We start from the raw sequence: 18,972 nt of genomic DNA on the forward strand, positions 1-18,972 counted from the left end.
TCTGATCTTATTTGTTACTCAAAAAATTTTATTTCTGACTGGATTCAGACTTAGAAGTAGAAGCTCACAGAGACGAAAGTCTGCGTCTCTTTTCAATTTGTTCCTGGTGCTTCTCCTTAGCCTCCTTCATTCTCTTGGCCAAAAGTTAGCATATTCTGCAACCTCTTCCTTGTTTTTCTTAGTACACTGCTTCTTCAGAGCAATACGCAGCTGTTTGTGCTGCAGGACATGTGGAGTAACAAGACGCTGAATCTTGGGTGCTTTGGTCCTAGGTTTCTTACCTTCTTTGTTTAAGGGCTTTCTTACAACATACTGGCGGACATCATCTTCTTTAGAGAGATAGAAAAGTTTGTGGATTCTGCTAGCTCTTTTGGGGCGCAGGTGGTGAGGCACTGTAGTATCAGTCACTCCAGGAATATCCTTCTCTCCCTTTTTTTTTTTTTTTTTTTTACAATAACCAAGTTGAGAATACTCAGATTGGCATCCACCATGCAACCATGAACTGATTTTCTCTTTCTTTCTCCCATTCTCCTTGGTCTGTAACAGAAATGTCCCTTACTCAGTAGCAGGCAGACATGGCCATGGGTCAAGACACCCTGCTTCATGGGGAAATCTTGTTTGTCGCTCTTACCACTGATTCAGACCACATAACCCTTCCATTCTTTGCCCAGAACGTCAGCAGCAACTTCTGTGGCCATACGCTTCTCATAAAAAGTATGAAGTTTGCGTTCATCATCCACTTCAATGAGTTTCTGGCAGCCAGTGGCTGGGAAGGAGATGTTCAGCTTCATCTTGAAGCAGCTAAACGCCTCCGACGCGCCACGGAAAAAAGCAGACTTCTGTTGTTTTATTATTTTATGGTTGTTTTGTTTCTTTCTTCCTCTCTTGTCTTCCTTTGCAGTTTGATGGTTTTCTATAGTGATAGGCTTTGAATCTTTTCTATTTTTGTTTTGTATGGCTACTATACATTTTTATTTTGTGATTACCATGAGACTTACATAGAACATCTTATAACAGTCTGTTTCAAGCTGCTAACTTCTTAACTTTGTATACAGCTTTACAGTTTTATTCTCCTTCATTTTATGTTTTTGATATCAGAATTTACATCATTTTGTAATATGCATTTTTTAACAGTTTATTTTAGCTATAGTTATTATTATTAGTTTTTTCCCTTGGAACCCTCATACTAGGAGTAAAACTGCTTTACATTCCACCATTAGAGTTCTAAAGTATCCTGAATATGGCTTTATATTACTTATACCATTGAGTCTTGTGATTTTGTGTGTTTTATGTTATTAGTGGTTTTTTGTTCTAACTTAAAGAACTCCCTTTAGCTAGTCATGTAAGACAGGCCTAGTGGTGATGAATTCTCTTAGCATTTGTTTGGGAAAGTTTTTCTTTTTCATTTTGGAAAGACAATTTTGTTGGGTAAAGTATTCTTGTTTGGCAGCATTTTTTCCTTCAGCCCTTTGAATATATCACCCCACTCTTTCCTGCCCTGCAGGAATTCTGTAAAGAAATCTACTACTGACATTGCATTGGGACTCCCTTGGATGTAATGTGTTTCTTGTTGCTCTCAGCATATTTTCTTCATCTTTGATTTTTCATAATTTGATTATGTGTCCTGGTGAACTCTTCTTTTGGTTTACTTTGATTGAAGACCTCTGTGCTTCCTCTACCTGAATGTTGGCATCTATCCCTAAATTAAAAGAGGTTTTCAGCCATTAGTTCCTTTAAAAATACTTTGGTTTTTTTTTTCTTTCTTTCTTTTTTATTTTTTCTTGAATTCCTCTTATGCAGAGGTTAGGTCTCTTAATGGTATTCCATAATCCTTATAGGTTTTTGTCACTCGTATATATTTATTTATTTGCAGCTCTGATTGGGTAATTTCAGATGTTCTATCTTCGAGTTCACTGATTCTTCAGTATGAGGGAGCCTGATGTTGAAGCTTCCTGTTTGCATTTTTCAGTTCAGTATTGTCTCTAGTATTTCTGTATATAAAATTTGACCGTTTCTTTAGGGTCTGTTGTTGGAGCTTTGTTAGTTTCTTTTGGAGATACCATGATTTCCTGATTCTTTGTAATTCTTGTGTTCTTGCATTGGTGTTTGTGCAGTTGAGGAGATAGCCATCTTTTTAGGCTTTTAAGGTGTTTTTCTTTTTTGGCAGGGATAGACCTTCACTCTTTTGTTTAGCTTTTATTGTAGATGGGCCAGCTTTAATGGCCATGGACAGGAAAGGAAGAGCTTGTTTTGGGCTCTCTAGATGGCTGGGCTGCTGCCTTTGCTCTCAATTTTGATGAGGCAGCTGGCTGGGCTCTTCTATCCGGTGAGACCACTGGTTGATCTCTGGCAATACAGTTGGTCCATCATTGAGCTGGGCCACAGGAGTATATTCTCTGGCCAGATAGTTTTACTATTTGAGTTCATAGTTGAACAGGGTTGCCTGAGAGGGGGCTGTGATGAGGATGCTGATTGGAATGGCTGGGAGCATCTGCTGTGCTCATTAAAAATGCACAGTTGATTTTTGTCTCTCTGTCTAGGCAGGCTCTTGAGGTGAGCTTTGAAGCTTGACCGAGTGCTGTTTAAATTCCTGGGTGTGTCAGATAGAGCCTCTGCTCTTTGTAGAAATTTGCTGTGATGATTGTCTTGCTCCCTGGATGTGAGGCTTTGGGGCAAGGTATGAGGCTGGTCCTGGAGGCTAACTGTGTAGGAATTTAAGCTGGGTAGAACGTTTGATCACTTCTGGAGTGACTAGCTGAGCTTTTCAAGTTGGATGGGCTATTAGCTGGTACCACTGATTGGGCACTGCTGCTGACAGGTACACAAAGCTAACACCATATCTATGTCCTGGTTGCTTTGTACTACACCTGCTTTGTTTCTACCTAATCCCAGTTGGTCTAGTGGTACCATTTTCCCCTGTGTTCTCCATGAGGATAGGAGTGGGCTTTCTGGAAAGTGCTACAGGATGCTAGAGAAGACGGTTGTCCACCTCTGGTTCTCTTTTCCCGCTGTAGAAACCCCAGTCCCTGGAGAATCCTCTCTTTGTGGCACTATGCTAACCTCTGGGAGGAGGAAGGGTGGTATAGTCAAAATAAGACCCTTTATCTTACCTTTTCATGTGGAAAAGGTCCATAAACCACCCAGGTGACTCAGGCTTATTCCCAATTTTGGAGGATTTCACCAAAGTGTTCATATCTTTGGATAGTTGCTGATAGAACTTTCTGTGGAACATGGGGAAACCTAAGACCTCCTATTCTTCTATTTTGCTGACATCCAACTAGACATTCTTGACACCCATTTTCTTTTTAATTCTAGTTATTCCTTGGTATCCATTACTTTACATTGTCATGATTTCTACTCTGTTATATTAGCACCTTTGCCTTCATTTCCTCTGTAAATCCTTGCCCCTGTTTGGGACTTACTCAACCCTCAGTCTTTGACTCTGTTTCTCTCTAAATTTGACTCTTCTTTGGGGAATTTTCTGTTCTCTCTGATCATCTTTTGCTGCTTTTTGTTGTTGTTGTCTTTTAGTTTTAACTGTTACCTAGTTTTTAGGGCTTAATCTCCTTTGAACATTGGCACTTTGAATGCCCCCTTGTTATATCAAACTCAGCATATCTTAAAAGTTAACTTAAAATTACCCAGAAACTGACTTCCCCATTTCTTCTAGTGAGAGTATAGTGCCAGGAACAGAGCAAGTGCTCAGTAAATTTTATTAACCCAGTGAAGACAGCACATACTGCTTCATTTATCTTCCTGAAGCATTCCTCTAGTTTGTCCCAACCTGTTTTTTCTTAGCCCTGCATTTTTGAATTTAAGTATATATGCAGTAAAAGGTACAAATCTTATATTTAGTTTTGAAAAATGTATGCACTGCTATAACCAATAACCCATCAATATATAGAACATTTCTATCACCCTAGAAAGTTCCATCTTCCCCTCTCCTAGAAATAACTTCTGTTCTGACCCCAATCAAGAGAGTAAAGTTTTCTTTAGAACCTTAAATAAATGTGTTCATACAACTTATTTCATAGAATTCTTTACTTTTTGGAATCTGTCTCTCAACATTTTTTTTTTTTTTTTTTGAGATTCATCTATGTTCTTGTAAAGTTCAGTGTTTGATTTTTTTAGCTGCTGAGTGATATTCCATCGTATGATTATATCTTAATTTGTGTAGTCTCCTGTTGATGAACACCTGGGCTATTTCTAGTTTGGGGCTTTTTTTGTTTGTTTGTGAAGAGTCGCACCCTGTCACCCAGGCTGGAGTGCAGTGGCGCAATCTCAGCTCACTAGAGCCTCTGCCTCCTGGGTTCAAACGATTCTCCTGCCTCAGCCTCCCGAGTTGCTGGGATTATAGGCATGTGCCACCACACCCAGCTAATTTTTTGTACTTTTGGTAGAGATGGGGTTTCACCATGTTGGCCAGGCTGGTCTCGAATTCCTGCCTCAAGTGATCTGCCCACTTTGGCCTCCCAAAGTGCTGGGATTACAGGTGTAAGCCACGGTGCCCCACCATAGTTTGGGGCTGTTTTGAATAAAGCTCTAATGAATCTTTATGTGGACATATGTGTTCATTTTACTTGGATAAATACCTTGGAGTAGGATTTCTGGATAATATGATAAATGTATATTTAAATTTATTTAAAATAAAAATGCCAACTGTTTTTTCGTCAGTAATATATGTGAGCCCTGGTTGCTGCACATCATTACTAACATTTTGTGTTAGTTTTTTAGATTTTAATTATTTATATCTATGTGTGGTGATATCCCATTGTGATTTTAATTTGCGTTTCCCTGATGATAGTGATATTGAACACTTTTCATGTACTTATTGACTGTTATACCTTTTGGGAACTGGCTCTTCACATATTTTACCCATTTTTAAAACTTGCATTATTTGTACTTTTATCGAGTTGTGGGAATTGTTTGTATATTCTGGATACAGGTTTTTGGACACAGCCATACACATACACACACACATACATATATATACACATACATATATACACGTGGAGAAAGAGAGAGAAGAATGTTTTCTCCTGTTCTTTGGCTTCCTTATTTATTTTTTAATACTACCTTTTGATTTGTGAAAGCTTTAATTTTTAATGAAGTCTAATTTATCAATTTTTTAAAATTTTTATTATACTTTAAGTTCTAGGGTACATGTGTAAAACGTGCAGGTTTGTTACATATGTATACATGTGCCATGTTGGTGTGCTGCACATATTAACTTGTCAGCATCCATCAACTCGTCATTTACATCAGGTATAACTCCCAATGCCATCCCTCCTCCCTCGCCACTCCCCACATTTGGCCCCGGTGTGTGATGTTCCCCTTCCCATGTCCAAGTGATCTCATTGTTCAATTCCCACCTATGAGTGAGAACATGTGATGTTTGGTTTTCTGTTCTTGCGATAATTTGCTGAGATGATGGTTTCCAGCTGCATCATCCATGTCATACAAAGGACACGAACTCATCCTTTTATGGCTGCATAGTATTCCATGGTGTATATGTGCCCACATTTTTCTTAATCAATCTGTCACTGATGGACATTTGGGTTGATTCCAAGTCTTTGCTATTGTGAATAATGCTGCAATAAACATACGTGTGCATGTGTCTTTATAGCAGCATGACTTATAATCCTTTGGGTATATGCAGTAATGGGATGGCTAGTCAAATGGTATTTCTTGTTCTACAGATCCTTGAGGAATGCATGCATACTATTTTCCACAATGGTTGAACTGGTTTACAGTCCCACCAACAGTGTAAAAGTGTTCCTATTTCTCCACATCCTCTCCGGCACCTGTTGTTTCCTGACTTTTTAATGATTGCCATTCTAGCTGGTGTGAGATGGTTTCTCATTGTGGTTTGATTTGCACATTTCTCTGATGGCCAGTGATGATGAGCATTTTTTCATGTGTCTGTTGGCTGTATGAATGTCTTCTTTTGAGAAATGTCTGTTCATATCCTTTGCCCACTTTTGATGGGGTTGTTTGTTTTTTCTTGTAAATTTGTTTTAGCGAGTTCTTTGTAGGTTCTGGATGTTGGCCCTTGGTCGGATGGAGTAGATTGCAAAATTTTCTCTCATTCTGTAGGTTGCCTGTTCACTCTGATGGTAGTTTCTTTTGCTGTGCAGAAGCTCTTTAGTTTAATAAGATCCCATTTGTAGTTTTGGCTTTGTTGCCATTGCTTTTTGGTGTTTTAGACATGGGGTCTGCCCATGCCTATGTCTGAACGAGGTATTACCTGGTTTTCTTCTAGGGTTTTGTGTTATTAGGTCTAACATTTAAGTCTCTAATCCATCTTGAATTAATTTTTCGTATAAAGAAATTGAAAGGATCAGTTTCAGCTTTCTACTTATGGCTAGTAATTTTCCCAGCACCATTTATTAAATAGGAATCCTTTCTCCATTTCTTGTTTTGTCAGGTTGTCAAAGATCAGAGATGGCGTAGATGTGGTATTATTATTATTTCTGAGGGCTCTGTTTTGTTCCATGGGTTCTATTTCTGTTTGGTACCAGTACCCGTGCTGTTTTGGTTACTGCAGCCTTATTATTGTTTGAAGTTAGGTAGCGTGATGCCTCCAGCTTTGTTCTTTTCACTTAGGATTGCCTTGGCAATGTGGGGTCTTTTTTGGTTCCATATGAATTTTAAAGCAGTTTTTTTCCAATTCTGTGAAGAAAGTCGTTGGTAGCTTAATGAGGATGGCATTGAATCTATAAATTACCTTGGGCAGTATGGCCGTTTCCACAATATTGATTCTTCCTATCCATGAGCATGGTATGTTCTTCCATTTGTTTGTGTCTCTTTTTATTTCACTGGAGCAGTGGTTTGTAGTTCTCCTTGAAGGTCCTTTACATCCCTTGTAAGTTGGATTCCTAGGTATTGTATTCTCTTTGAAGCTATTGTAGATAGGAGTTCATTCATGATTTAGCTCTTGTCTGTTACTGGTGTATAAGAATGCTTGTGATTTTTGCACATTGATTTTTGTATCCTGAGACTTTGCTGAAGTTGCTTATCAGCTTAAGGAGATTTTAGGCTGAGACAATGGGGTTTTTCTAAATAAACCCTCATGTAAATCTGCAAACAGGACAATTTGATTTCTTCTTTCTAATGAATACCCTTGATTTCTTTCTCTTGCCTGATTGCCCTAGCAGAACTGTACTATGTTGAATAGGAGTGGTGAGAGAGGGCATCTATCTTATTGCCAGTTTCAAAGGAATTTTTCAGTTTTGCCCATTCAGTATAATATTGGCTGTGGGTTTTCATAAATAGCTCTTATTATTTTGAGATACATTCCATCAGCACCCAATTTATTGAGAGTTTTTTTTTAGCATGAAGGGCTGTTGAATTTTTGTCAAAAGGCCTTTTCTGCATCTATTGAGATAATCATGTGGTTCTTGTCTTTGGTTCTGTTTATATGCTGGATTACATTTATTTATTTACGTGTGTTGAACCAGCCTTGCATCCCAGGGATGAAGCCCACTTGATCATGGTGGATAAGCTTTTGATGTGCTTTCTGCTGGATTTGGTTTGCCAGTATTTTATTGAAGTTTACATCCAATGTTCATCAGGAATATTCATCTAAGATTCTCTCTTTTTTGTTAATGTCTCTGCCAGGCTTTGGTATCCAAGGATGATGTTGGCCTCGTGAAATGAGTTAGGGAGGATTCCCTCTTTTCCTATTGATTGGAAGGAATAGTTTCCAGAAGAAATGGTACCAGCTCCTCCTTGTACCTCTGGTAGGAATTCAGCTGTGAATCCATCTGGTCCTGGACTTTTTTGGTTGGTAGGCTATTAATTATTGCCTGAATTTCCAGAGGCCTACTATTGGTTATTCAGGGATTCATCTTCTTCCTGGTTTAATCTTGGGAGAGTGTAAATGTCCAGGAAATTATCCATTTCTTCTAGGTTTTCTAGTTTATTTGCGTAGAGGTGTTTATAGTATTCTCTGATGGTAGTTTGTATTTCTGTGGGGTCAGTGGTGATATCCCCTTTATCATTTTGTATTGCGTCTATTTGATTCTTCTCTCTCTTCTTCTTTATTAGTCTTCCTAGCAGTCTATCAATTTTGTTGATCTTTTCAAAAAAACAGCTCCTGGATTCACTGACTTTTTGGAGGGTTTTTTGTGTCTGTATCTCCTTCAGTTCTGTTCTGATCTTAGTTATTTCTTGCCTTCTGCTAGCTTTCGAATGTGTTTGCTCTTGCTTCTCTAGTTCTTTTAATTGTGATGTTAGGGTGTCAATTTTAGATCTCTCCTGCTTTGTCTTGTGGGCATTCAGTGCTATAAATTTCTCTCTACACACTGCTTTAAATGTGTCCCAGAGATTCTGGTATGTTGTATCTTTGTTCTCATTGGTTTCAAAGAACATCTTTATTTCTGCCTTCATTTCGTTATGTACCCAGTAGTCATTCAGGAGCAGATCGTTCAGTTTCCATGTAGTTGAGTGGTTTTGATTGAGTTTTCTTAGTCCTGAGTTCTAGTTTGATTGTACTGTGGTCTGAGAGATAGTTTGTTATAATTTCTGTTCTTTTACATTTACTGAGAAGTGCTTTACTTCCAACTATGTGGTCAATTTTGGAATAAGTGTGATGTGGTGCTGAGAAGAATGTATATTCTGTTGATTTGGGGTGGAGAGTTCTGTAGATGTCTCTTAGGTCCGCTTGGTGCAGAATTGAGTTCAATTCCTGGATATCCTTGTTACCTTTCTGTCTCGTAGATCTGTCTAATGTTGACAGTGGGGTGTTGAAGTCTCCCATTATTATTTTATGGGAGTCTAATTCTCTTTGTAAGTCTCTAAGGACTTGCTTTATGAATCTGGGTGCTCCTGTGCTGGGTGCATATATATTTAGGATCGTTAGCTCTTCCTGTTGAATTAATCCCTTTACCTTTATGTAATGGCCTTCTTTGTGTCTTTTGATCTTTGATGGTTTAAAGTGTGTTTTATCAGAGACTAGGATTGCAACCACTGCTTTTTTTTTGCTTTCCATTTGCTTGGTAGATCTTCCTCCATCCCTTTATTTTGAGCCTATGTGTGTCTCTGCATGTGAGATGGGTCTCCTGAATACAGCAAACTGATGGGTCTTGACTCTTTATCCAATTTGCCAGTCTGTATCTAATTTATCAATTTTTTAAAGACCGGGTATTTTGGGATCCTCAGAAATCTTGCCTACCCCCTAGCTGCAAAATCTTCTCTTACATTTTCTCCTAGAGCCTTTATAATTTTAGCTTGTATGTTTAGATCTATCATTCATCTGAAATTAGGTTTTGTATATTGTGTGAGGTAATGGTCAAGGATCTCTCTTTTTCCCCCTGTTTGGATACTTAGCTTTTCCTTACCCTTTTGTTGAAAAGGATTTTTTTCTGAAGAATTCCTTGTTGAAATTCATTTGACCATGTAATTGTGGGTCTGTTTCTGGACTCTGGCATTAGAAATATCTGCATGAACTCTTTTTTCTTAAAGAGATAGATACTTCCTATCTCTGTTTACTGAATCAGTGACTCAGTAGCAATGAACACCCCGAGTGCTCAGACCATGGTCTCTAAGTACAAATTATCATTGAACGAAACCAGGGCTCCTTGTAGAAGCATCTAATGCCCAGTCAGAGGCAGGAATTCTATAATATGAACTCAGAGCACATTATTATAGCAGAAGCAAGGATACTTTCAAAGAGCGTTTCATGGCCAAAGGTAGAACATATTGAGCATACAAATGAATAGTGACTGAAATCAATTAAAACCCATAATATATATTATTTAAAAATTCAGTATATTCACAATGATGCTGCAAAATGAATGCATTAGTAACTTTTTGTAGTTTCTGTCTTCCTCTACCTTTCCCACTTCACACCTTGTTTATCTTTTGTAATTGCTAACACTCCAAAATCATTGTTCTGAAAGTGGCAAATGACAGGAAAGAGTAAACATTTATTTTGCCTTTCCTTTTCAAAATAAGAACCCTTGAATCCATGGATCAGTTTTAGCATCACTAAGACAAATGGTGTATCTTTCTGAATAAGATGCAACAGGAAATCCAGAGAACCCAGCCCCAGGTATTATTGCCATAGGAATTGAACCTGAATTAAATCAAGTCTCTAGGTGCAATTACCAATTTACAGGACATGTAGGGATATAGGAACAATTCCATGAGAAAATCTACAAGAAAACTGTTCTAATTTATCTGACAAATAAGTGGCATAAAAAATTGTAAGTAGAGGAAGGATTTTTAGACATTAAAGGAGACTTAAGGTCCATGACCAAATGGAATTTGCGGAGCTGCTTTGCATCCTGATTCATAGAAACTAATTGTAAAAGATAGTTTGGAGACAGTTGAGGAGTATATTAAAAATACATTACTTTTTAAAAGTGGCAATGGTATTATAGTTAAAAACAAGTCTTTATCTGTTATAGTATACAGAAGTATTTACAGGAGAAATAAGATTTTTTCTGGTATTTGCTTTAAAATGCTTTTGAAAAGACAGATAAAATAGACACAATATTGATATTGTTGAAAAGGGTGATGAAGGTTCATTTTGCTGAACTGTCTCATGACTTTGTTTTCATAATAAAAAATTTAAACATGAAAAACATGCATTTTGACCCTGAAGTGAAAGTTCTGGCTATGAAGAACACTGAAAATATGCCTGAGATCAGCTTCTTAAAATCATATTAATGGGTTTTGCTGGCGTTATCACTGTTGTGAAGAAATATTTTTATCTCATACTTCATTTCTAATCTTATCTGAGAACCTTCCCTTGGGAGCTGATGACTTCAGTGTGTAAAATCAGAGCTTGGCATTTGTTTCCTGTTTTTTACACAGTAGACTGGAAATACTTTCTGTCCCAGCAGGCATTTGATTGCATTCATTCTTTGCACTCCTTCCTTGAAGACTGAATGAAGATCAAGAAGAACATTGATGCCCACTTGCTGTTTACTCTGAAGTAAGCAGTATGTAGATGGGTGCTCTGGGGCCCACCTCTGCCTCCTAAAGAACCGTATCCTTCTTTGTGGCTCACAGAGCTGGACTCCACCAGTACTCACCCCTTTTACCTTTGACTGTCTATGTGACATGTCACAAAGTCATCAGGAACTCCCAAATGAAAAACCTGTTCTCTTGCAGTGTATATTTACCAAATACTGTGTTTTCAAGCCCTGCTAGTCTGTCTACAGCTCACAGATGCCAAGTGCTGATTCCTAGCCTGTACATGGATGATGCATTGTAACTCTAAGGGGAATGTCTGCTGGTGCAGTGCACATGCTGTAATAATTGCTTTTCTGCAGTATGTATCATTGATGATATGGGTTATCAGACCTTGTCATTTGATAAGGAAATTTTGACAATAATTCATTCTACTTTCAAGTGTGTTTATTTTCAGCCTTGAAACTCAGTTTTGTTTTTGTTTTTATAAGTGTCTTAGCAGTCGTGTGAGACTTATACCTTTTTTTTTTTTTTTGCCACAGGAGGTATAACTTTGAATGGTGCGTCTATCATTCTATGTCACTGCCTTTAGTGACAAAATTAGTTCACTTTTGTAATCTGATAATTTTGTGATAATTTTGCATTTGTCAGGAAGACTGTATTGTTTTGCTGGAAGTGACAAGGTGCACTGTATGGAAGAGACGCCAAAACTTATATGGCTATGCTTAGTTGAGTTTCCATTCAGTTGATCATCTGGATTAGGGACAAGTAGATTGCAGGTCCAATAAAATATAGCTTTTAATACACATCAAACTTCCTTGCCATGCTTTTCCCCCATCTGTGTGTGTAAAATATTTATCTTAGAATGTTCACTTTTTTTTTTTTAAGAACATCTGAATTTATGCTCTACTAGTCCCAAATTTCTCATTCATCATTTAGGTTTATAACATTATTTCATGTTGTAATTTCACTTTTGTTGTATTTCATTTTTGTGAATTCAAAGGGTAACACTATATAATAGAATAAAACTGTCAATTTAAATGTAAACAATAACACCCCAAAATGTGAAAATGTATTTATTGTAACAGACTGTATCAAACTAAACATCAGTAAAGAGCAACCACACTGTTAATATGAGGTTTGCAGAGACAAAGGGATGGCGCCTGGTAATTTCTAAATTTCAAATTTCTTATAATTAATCTTACATTTTTGGAATGCATTATTGAAACCACCCAGTTGCTAGACAGACCAGACCACTGGGTCCACTGTGGCCCTTGATCATGCACTAAAGAAAACTGCCTTCAAACAAGAATCTGGGGACAGTTGCTTTCCTTCAGTGTCAGGGAGTCCTCAGACCCTGTGAAGCCTGCCTATGTAGGATGGTGTTTCTCAAGCTGTGGATTGGAACCTTTGCATCAAAATCACTTGGGGAACTTCTTTAACAAGTATTTTCCTAAGCCCCATCCCTGACTCCTTAGCAGACTCTCTGGGAGTGAGGCCTGGAAACCTGCATTTTAAACAACTTTCCTTAGTGAATCTGATAAGAGTACAGTTTAAGTATTGCGTAGGGTTTATGCAACATCGAGCCAGAATGCCTCTCTTTTTGGTTCATATGACACATTTGTGTACTTAATGATGAGGTTTTTTTCTTTTCCTTTTTTGCCCTCAGGACTTGTCAGTCACATCTGTAACCTGCTCACTGAAACTGCCACACTATGCTTGGATGTGGACAATAAAAACAACAATGAAATGGCAGCTGCACTGCTCTTTTCCCTGCTTGATATTTTGCACAGTATGCTGACCTATACCTCCGGTATTGTACGGCTGGCTCTGCAGGTAGAGGATCTGTTTTCCTGTGTCTTGAGTAGCCCTACTCCATTTCATGCTTCCCTTTCATTCTCTTCTTTCTTATCTCCCTCTATTGTGTCTTTACTTATTTAAAAGAACGTGTCATTCTATAGGGAGTGTCTTCCGAAGAGTCATCTTTGGGTGACCAATGTCAAGAACAGAGAATTTGATCAAAATCTTCAGGGAAAGAAGGAGAGGCCTACTACTAAGCAAAGACTTAGCAAGCATTAGCTGGGAAACCACTCCTGACCAAGGAGAGCATTTGCCTTAGGCACAATCCTATTTTGGCCAAGTAGTTTGCAGCCTTTCATGTACTGAGGTGGCTCTCCAGTTCCCCCTTAGCAGGATAGGTCAGCTTTCTGGGAATAATGGATTGAGGGTTTGTGTACATACACATGCATATGTGTGTTTGTAGACACATATATATACATATATAACTCATAAGCTCAACTTGCTTTCCCTTATGGCTGATACCATGGACTTGTGAGATGGTTTTGAGGAATAGAGGTGTATTCAGTGGCTATGGAAAAAGCCAATTAGCCATAAACTGTAACCTGTGTTTACTTAGCATCATACTGTAAGGCAGGAAGGAGATGTGGTTTTATAGAGTACTTTCCTATGCCTGTTTTATTTAATGCTCTAACCAATGGAGTCAGCTGATATTTAGATCAAGTGGCAGGGCCAATGTGAATTTATTGTTATATTTAAAATCCTGATACAATTGCAAAAGATGTATATCAAATGGTAGCATCCAAGCTTGGATAGACGCAGAAGCTAAAGTTGAAACCAAACTGTTTTGATACCTTGCCAAAGTCACAGTAGCAGAGCCAAGGATGAATCCCTAGACCCCAGGATAGCCTCTGTTATTCATCATTATGATAAATGGTATCTTTTATCCACAGTTAAGCTGGTCAAGTATTTAGCTTGTCTAATGTGATTTAATAAATCCAAGATCCCCTCAACAAATATTACTAGTTACTAAGTATTTAACCCAAACTGTAAAGCCAGTAGATTAATTAAAAAGTCATGGCCTTTGAATTACCTAGCTGCTTTTATTAGCTCATTTATAAGAATTCCAGATTAACAGTAAATAATTGTTATATACTTAAATAATCCCTAATTGTGTATTTCTCCTATTTTTTTCCTCTCTGTTCTAGTAAGTTTCTCTTCAGAGAATATGGTTTCTTATTTCAGTTTCCATAGTGGTAGTTTTTTGTAATTCTTTGAGATGTAGTTGATAGTTACTCTTACAGGATACTTTGATGATAATCTGTAAAAGATTTTCTTGTAAATTATAGATGAAAAAAAAAGGATCAGAAGTTAAAAATCTTCAGAACAATAGAAATTCTGTTTTTTACTATAAGTGATTAGGTAGATATTCAGGGATGTTTTAAAAAGAAACTCCTTAATACAAAATATTTTTGAATTTTCTATTTCCAACTTGCTAGTTTCCCAGTAGATCACTGCTTTTTATTGTTTTCATAGTCTTCAACACCACTGTACATTTTACTGCTATCATTTTTCTAAATCATCTCTCATAATATCTGCCATGTATTGCTTTTGGCCTTGACCACTGACTTTGATCTCCATGACACCTGGTGTCAATATGAAGGAGGAGTCGTCCTTGAGGCTGAATTAGGTGAAAGAGTTGAGAAAAGAAATGGAATGTGAATCAAAGACATATCTGCCTTGAAACACTGAGCCATAAGTACTTTCCAAAACCCTAAGTCACCCCTTCCATTTATAGACATACTTCTCACACTGGAGATTCTTCTGCACTTGAAACCTATGTCTACTTCTAATAGGAGCTTCTTTAAAGTAGAAGAATTGAGAGAGGCCCGTGTTTAAAATTATAATGATGCTTAGATTCACAAAAGCATTTTTCCAGGGAGGAGAGTGGTATGATGCAAGTATGTGTATGGGGGAGCAAAGGCAGGCATTTGTCAGAATCTCCATCAGAAGTTCAGTCCCTACCCACTGCCTTCCCCGTGATTTAGAACTGGTCCCTGTTCACCTCTGAATGTTATGTGTGAAAGATTATAGAGACAGAGACAAAGTGCCTGAGACTCACTGGTGTGGTGGGGACATGTGGGTCATGCAGGTTGGAATGCCTTAGATTCAAATCCCAGACATACCACCACCTGTATGACCTCGGGCAAGTTACTGCACCTGAGTATCAGGTTCCTCATCTGGAAGGTAGGTGTGATCACCACTCTGCTGGGTGGTTGTGAGACTTCAATGGGAGAATAAAATATATATAATTATATATAGATGTAAAGTGGCATACATATACCTGGCCCAGTGAAGGTGACCAATAAGTGGTTACTGTATCATGAACAGCAACAAGAAGAAATGTTCTTCCTTTCTTGTTTACAGGGGGCCTCCTGTGGGCCATGACTTTCTCATTTCTACGTCCTGGTGCATGGAAGAGCACTCAGTTCATATTTACTGACTTTAACTCCTAGCAGGCTTATGAGTTATTTTGTACTTATGAGCCTAGCATAGGGCTAGGCACCTGTACTTTCAGCAGTAATCTAGGGAGAAAGGGTGTTAGCTCTCAGGAAGCTTACAGGTTAATAGAGAAGACTGTCAACATACAAATAATGAAGCAAGTCTTCATCTTATTGCATGTGTGAAATGCAGCCATTGAAAGGTATTACATGCTGCAGAATGAATAATGAGGCAGGGGATGAAACCCAATTTTGAGATTAGGGAGGGCTTTTCTAGGGAAGACGAATATTTATTATTCTAATTCAGGTCACCTGACTTTCCATTCTGGGCCTTGTTGATCCTTTCTGAGGTGGTTTGGGGAAGCTTTTTACATCATCCTCCTGATAGTAGGACCATTAAACTGCTGTTGATTTGCAGATACATCAGTATTGTTGAAAGACCGTAACGTGGCTACTGAGTCTTTCTTAGTCTCACATACACATAAAGGCTATCCGTGATTGGGGGCTATTTTGGGGGGCTGTCTATTTTTAGCATCTCTTATAATTATCCAATCTGATTCCTTCATGGCCTTCCCCTTGTTGGCCTTCACCATGAGCTACCCTCTGCCTGGTTGTTGAATGCAGTTGAGATTTTTCTGTCATAGCCCATAGTCCTGATAGTTTCTCCCTTCCTTTGAAAACTTCAGTGACACCTCATTATCTATAACTTTCCAACTCCTTGCCAAGACATTCAAAGGCTTATACAATCGAGCCCCAGGGTACCTTCCCAGCCCATCTGTCTGACCTCCATGCTGCCCATACCCCAACCAGACAGTTCGTTGCACTGCCATCTTGTAAATGGATGCTGTGCTTTGTCACTCCTGTGCCCTTCCTCATGAAATTTCCACATGTGAAATATCTACACTCCATATGACTCCTAGTAGACCCCGTCCCCACCATCCAAGTGATGAAGTCAGTTGTGACATTATCCTACTTCCCTCCTTCACCCAAACTTTATTTCTACCTCAATTATAGCAGTTTTCATATTCTGCCTTAGCACAGTTATTTGGAACTTGTCATCTTTGTAGTTAAACCATGAGATCCTAGAGAATAGGGACTGAATCATATTCATCTTTGCATTGCGGACGTGCAACATGATGGTACTTGGGGACCACAGTAAGTGTTGAATTGAATTGATTGGAGCCACACCATTGACAGTTATGCTCCACTGTGTGCTAAAACCTGCTGGAGATATAAAGACAGGAACTGGGTTGGGCATGGTGACTCATGCTTATAATTCCAGCCCTTTGGGAGAGGCCCAGGTGGGCAGATCACATGAGGTCAGGAGTTCAAGACTAGCCCAGCCAACATGGTGAAACCTCGTCTCTACTAAAAATAAAAAAATAAAAAAATAAATTAGCCAGGCGTGGTGGCACACACCTGTAGTCCTAGCTACTTGGGAGACTGAAGCAGGAGAATCACTTGATGAACCTGGGAGGCGGAGATTTCAGTGAACTGAGATCATGCCACTGCACTCCAGCCTGGGTGACAGAGCGAGACTCCATCTCAAAAAATAAAAATAAAGGCTGTGCGTGATGGCTGACGCCTGTAATCCCAGCACTGTGGGAGTCTGAGGCAGGCGGATCATGAGGTCCGAAGTTTGAGAACAGCCTGGCCAACATGGTGAAACCCCATCTCTACTAAAAATGCAAACATTAGCCCGGTGTGCTGGTGGGGACCCGTATTCCCAGCTATGTGGGAGACTGAGGCACGAGAATTGCTTGAACCCAGGGGGCAGAGGTTGCAGTAAGCCGAGATCGTGCCACTGCACTCCAGCCTGGACGACAGAGCAGGACTCCATCTCAAAAAAATAAATAAAATAAGACAGGAACGACTTGAGGAATTAACTGTCTCTTGTTCTTTATAGATGCCTTACCTCTGTGTATATTTAGCAGACCTCTATTGATTATCTACTTCTGTGTGCTAGATCCGTGTAGCAATGCTAGATGTAAGAGAATTGTATTATACATGGCCTTTTTTTTTGATGCTGGGAAGCTGTCTTCTGTTATCTCATTTTAGGTAATGCTGTATTGCTATTTAATGTTAAATATGACTCAGAAATTGACAGGCCACCCGCCTTGGCCTCCCAAAGTGCTGGAATTGCAAGCATGAGCCACCACACCCAGCCCAGTTCCTATCTTATATCTCCAGCAGGTTTTAGCACACAGTGGAGCATAACTGTCAGTGGTGTGGCTCGGATCAATTTGACACTCACTGTGCTCCCCAAACACCGTCATGTCCCACATTCGCGATGCAAAGGTGAATATGATTCAGTCCCCACCCTCTAGGATCTCACAGTTTAACTAAAAGGATGACAAGTTTCAAAGGAATGTCCACTTCTTCAGTTTGATACGTTTAAGGCTACTAAATGTATACTTCTACTAAAGTTCTTCTTTGAAGTCAATATTCATATACCTAGCAGCTTGCTCAATATGACCACTAGAATTCCCCATAGACCAAAGCCAAACTCAAGATCTACCCCCCAAATCCATTTCCCTGCCAGCAAGCCCTGCCCCACTCACCCTGCCATGCAAACCAGAAACCTGGGAGGCATTCTTGAAATTTCCCTCTTTTTTATATCCCACATCTAATCTGTCACCAAATCATGTAGATTTTACCATACATATCCAACTCATCCAATTGCCTCTCTCCAACCCTGTTGCTACCACCCTCACCCAGGCTAGCTTCCTCTCTTGCCTGGGCTATAACAGCTAGGGGATTGCTAGGAGTGGGGTAAGTTCACACACAGCAATGACAAAAGGGAGTGAGTTCTGGAAAGGGGTCAGTGGGACCAGAGGCAAAATCAGAGGACCTGGATGGAACAGACAGTCATGATGTGGTGACAGGGACACCGGCCCTGTACAGGATGCACACAAAGGGTGGGAAATCCAGGCGTTGGGAGGCCGACATGAGGGAGTGTGATGTTGTGGAATTGGAGAGAGGCTGAGAGACAAGACGGGCCTAGGCCTTTGCATTTGATTCTGGGGGCTTCAGTGTTTATGGCTGCATCCAGGCAGGTGTCCTTTTGTTGCACAGAGCTTCCTTTGTGGGCCAGTACTCTTGTGGGGAGAGTGGAATTTCTAATGTCTTTCTTTTGTGCCACCTCTCTGTTGTGCAAAGCTGTAGCATTCTCTTTCTTCTGGAACTCTTGGCAACTTTGCAAGGAGGTGGCCACATGAGTACCGGTAGGCTGGATCGATGTTTCTTGGCGACTATGACGTATGACTATGTAGATCTTGGAGGATCTGGAGGACTGGGACGTCCTGGTGGAAAAAGTCCCACAGTGTTTCTTGTGTTGTGGCCCCATTTGCTTGCTTATATGGGTTTGGAAAGGAGGCACCAGACCCCTCACTGCTGCCTCATTGCTGATTTGCAAGACTGCCTTATCTCTCCCAGGAGGAAATCAATCTGCTCTAAGGGGTAATGTGGTAATATTCCATGTCAGATAATGTTTCAGAGGGCAAGGGATCAACGGCCGAGATTTGGAAAGGTTCGGGCCTCTTGAATAGTGCTGCACATTTGTTTCCTGAAAGGAAATTCTCCGCTTCTGATAAAGTCAGTCAGGGAAGTGAGAGGCAAGCTCCAAGCTAATGATGACCCTTGTTCTCCTCACCTGTTGAGATGTGCAGGTTATTAAAAGACAGGTGTCTGATGTGCAGGTTGTTAAAAGACAGGTGTCCGATTTTCAGTCAAGTTCTTCTGAACCAAAGAAAAC

General features: G+C 39.5%; 1 protein-coding gene and 1 pseudogene across 8 annotated transcripts in view; one reads left to right on the forward strand and one right to left on the reverse strand.

Annotated features, from left to right (window-relative positions):
• Window positions 1-18,972, forward strand: part of ULK4 (unc-51 like kinase 4) — a 793,903-nt gene that overhangs the window by 566,578 nt on the left and 208,353 nt on the right. For all 7 annotated transcript variants that reach the window (XR_001899874.3, XM_017955554.2, XM_021933668.2 and 4 more), the window contains one exon: window positions 12,590-12,756. Coding sequence is in view for 6 of the 7 variants with exons in the window: in XM_017955554.2 (XP_017811043.2) it covers window positions 12,590-12,756 (167 nt within the window). In the remaining variant the exon portion in view is untranslated. The remainder of the gene's footprint in view (window positions 1-12,589; window positions 12,757-18,972) is intronic.
• LOC116273655 lies at window positions 29-809 on the reverse strand (annotated as a pseudogene). Its single transcript, XR_004181958.1, has one exon. The product of XR_004181958.1 is annotated as a 40S ribosomal protein S6 pseudogene (transcript).

Source organism: Papio anubis, chromosome 2, assembly GCF_008728515.1.
Source record: "Papio anubis isolate 15944 chromosome 2, Panubis1.0, whole genome shotgun sequence".
Classification (NCBI taxonomy): domain Eukaryota; kingdom Metazoa; phylum Chordata; class Mammalia; order Primates; family Cercopithecidae; genus Papio; species Papio anubis.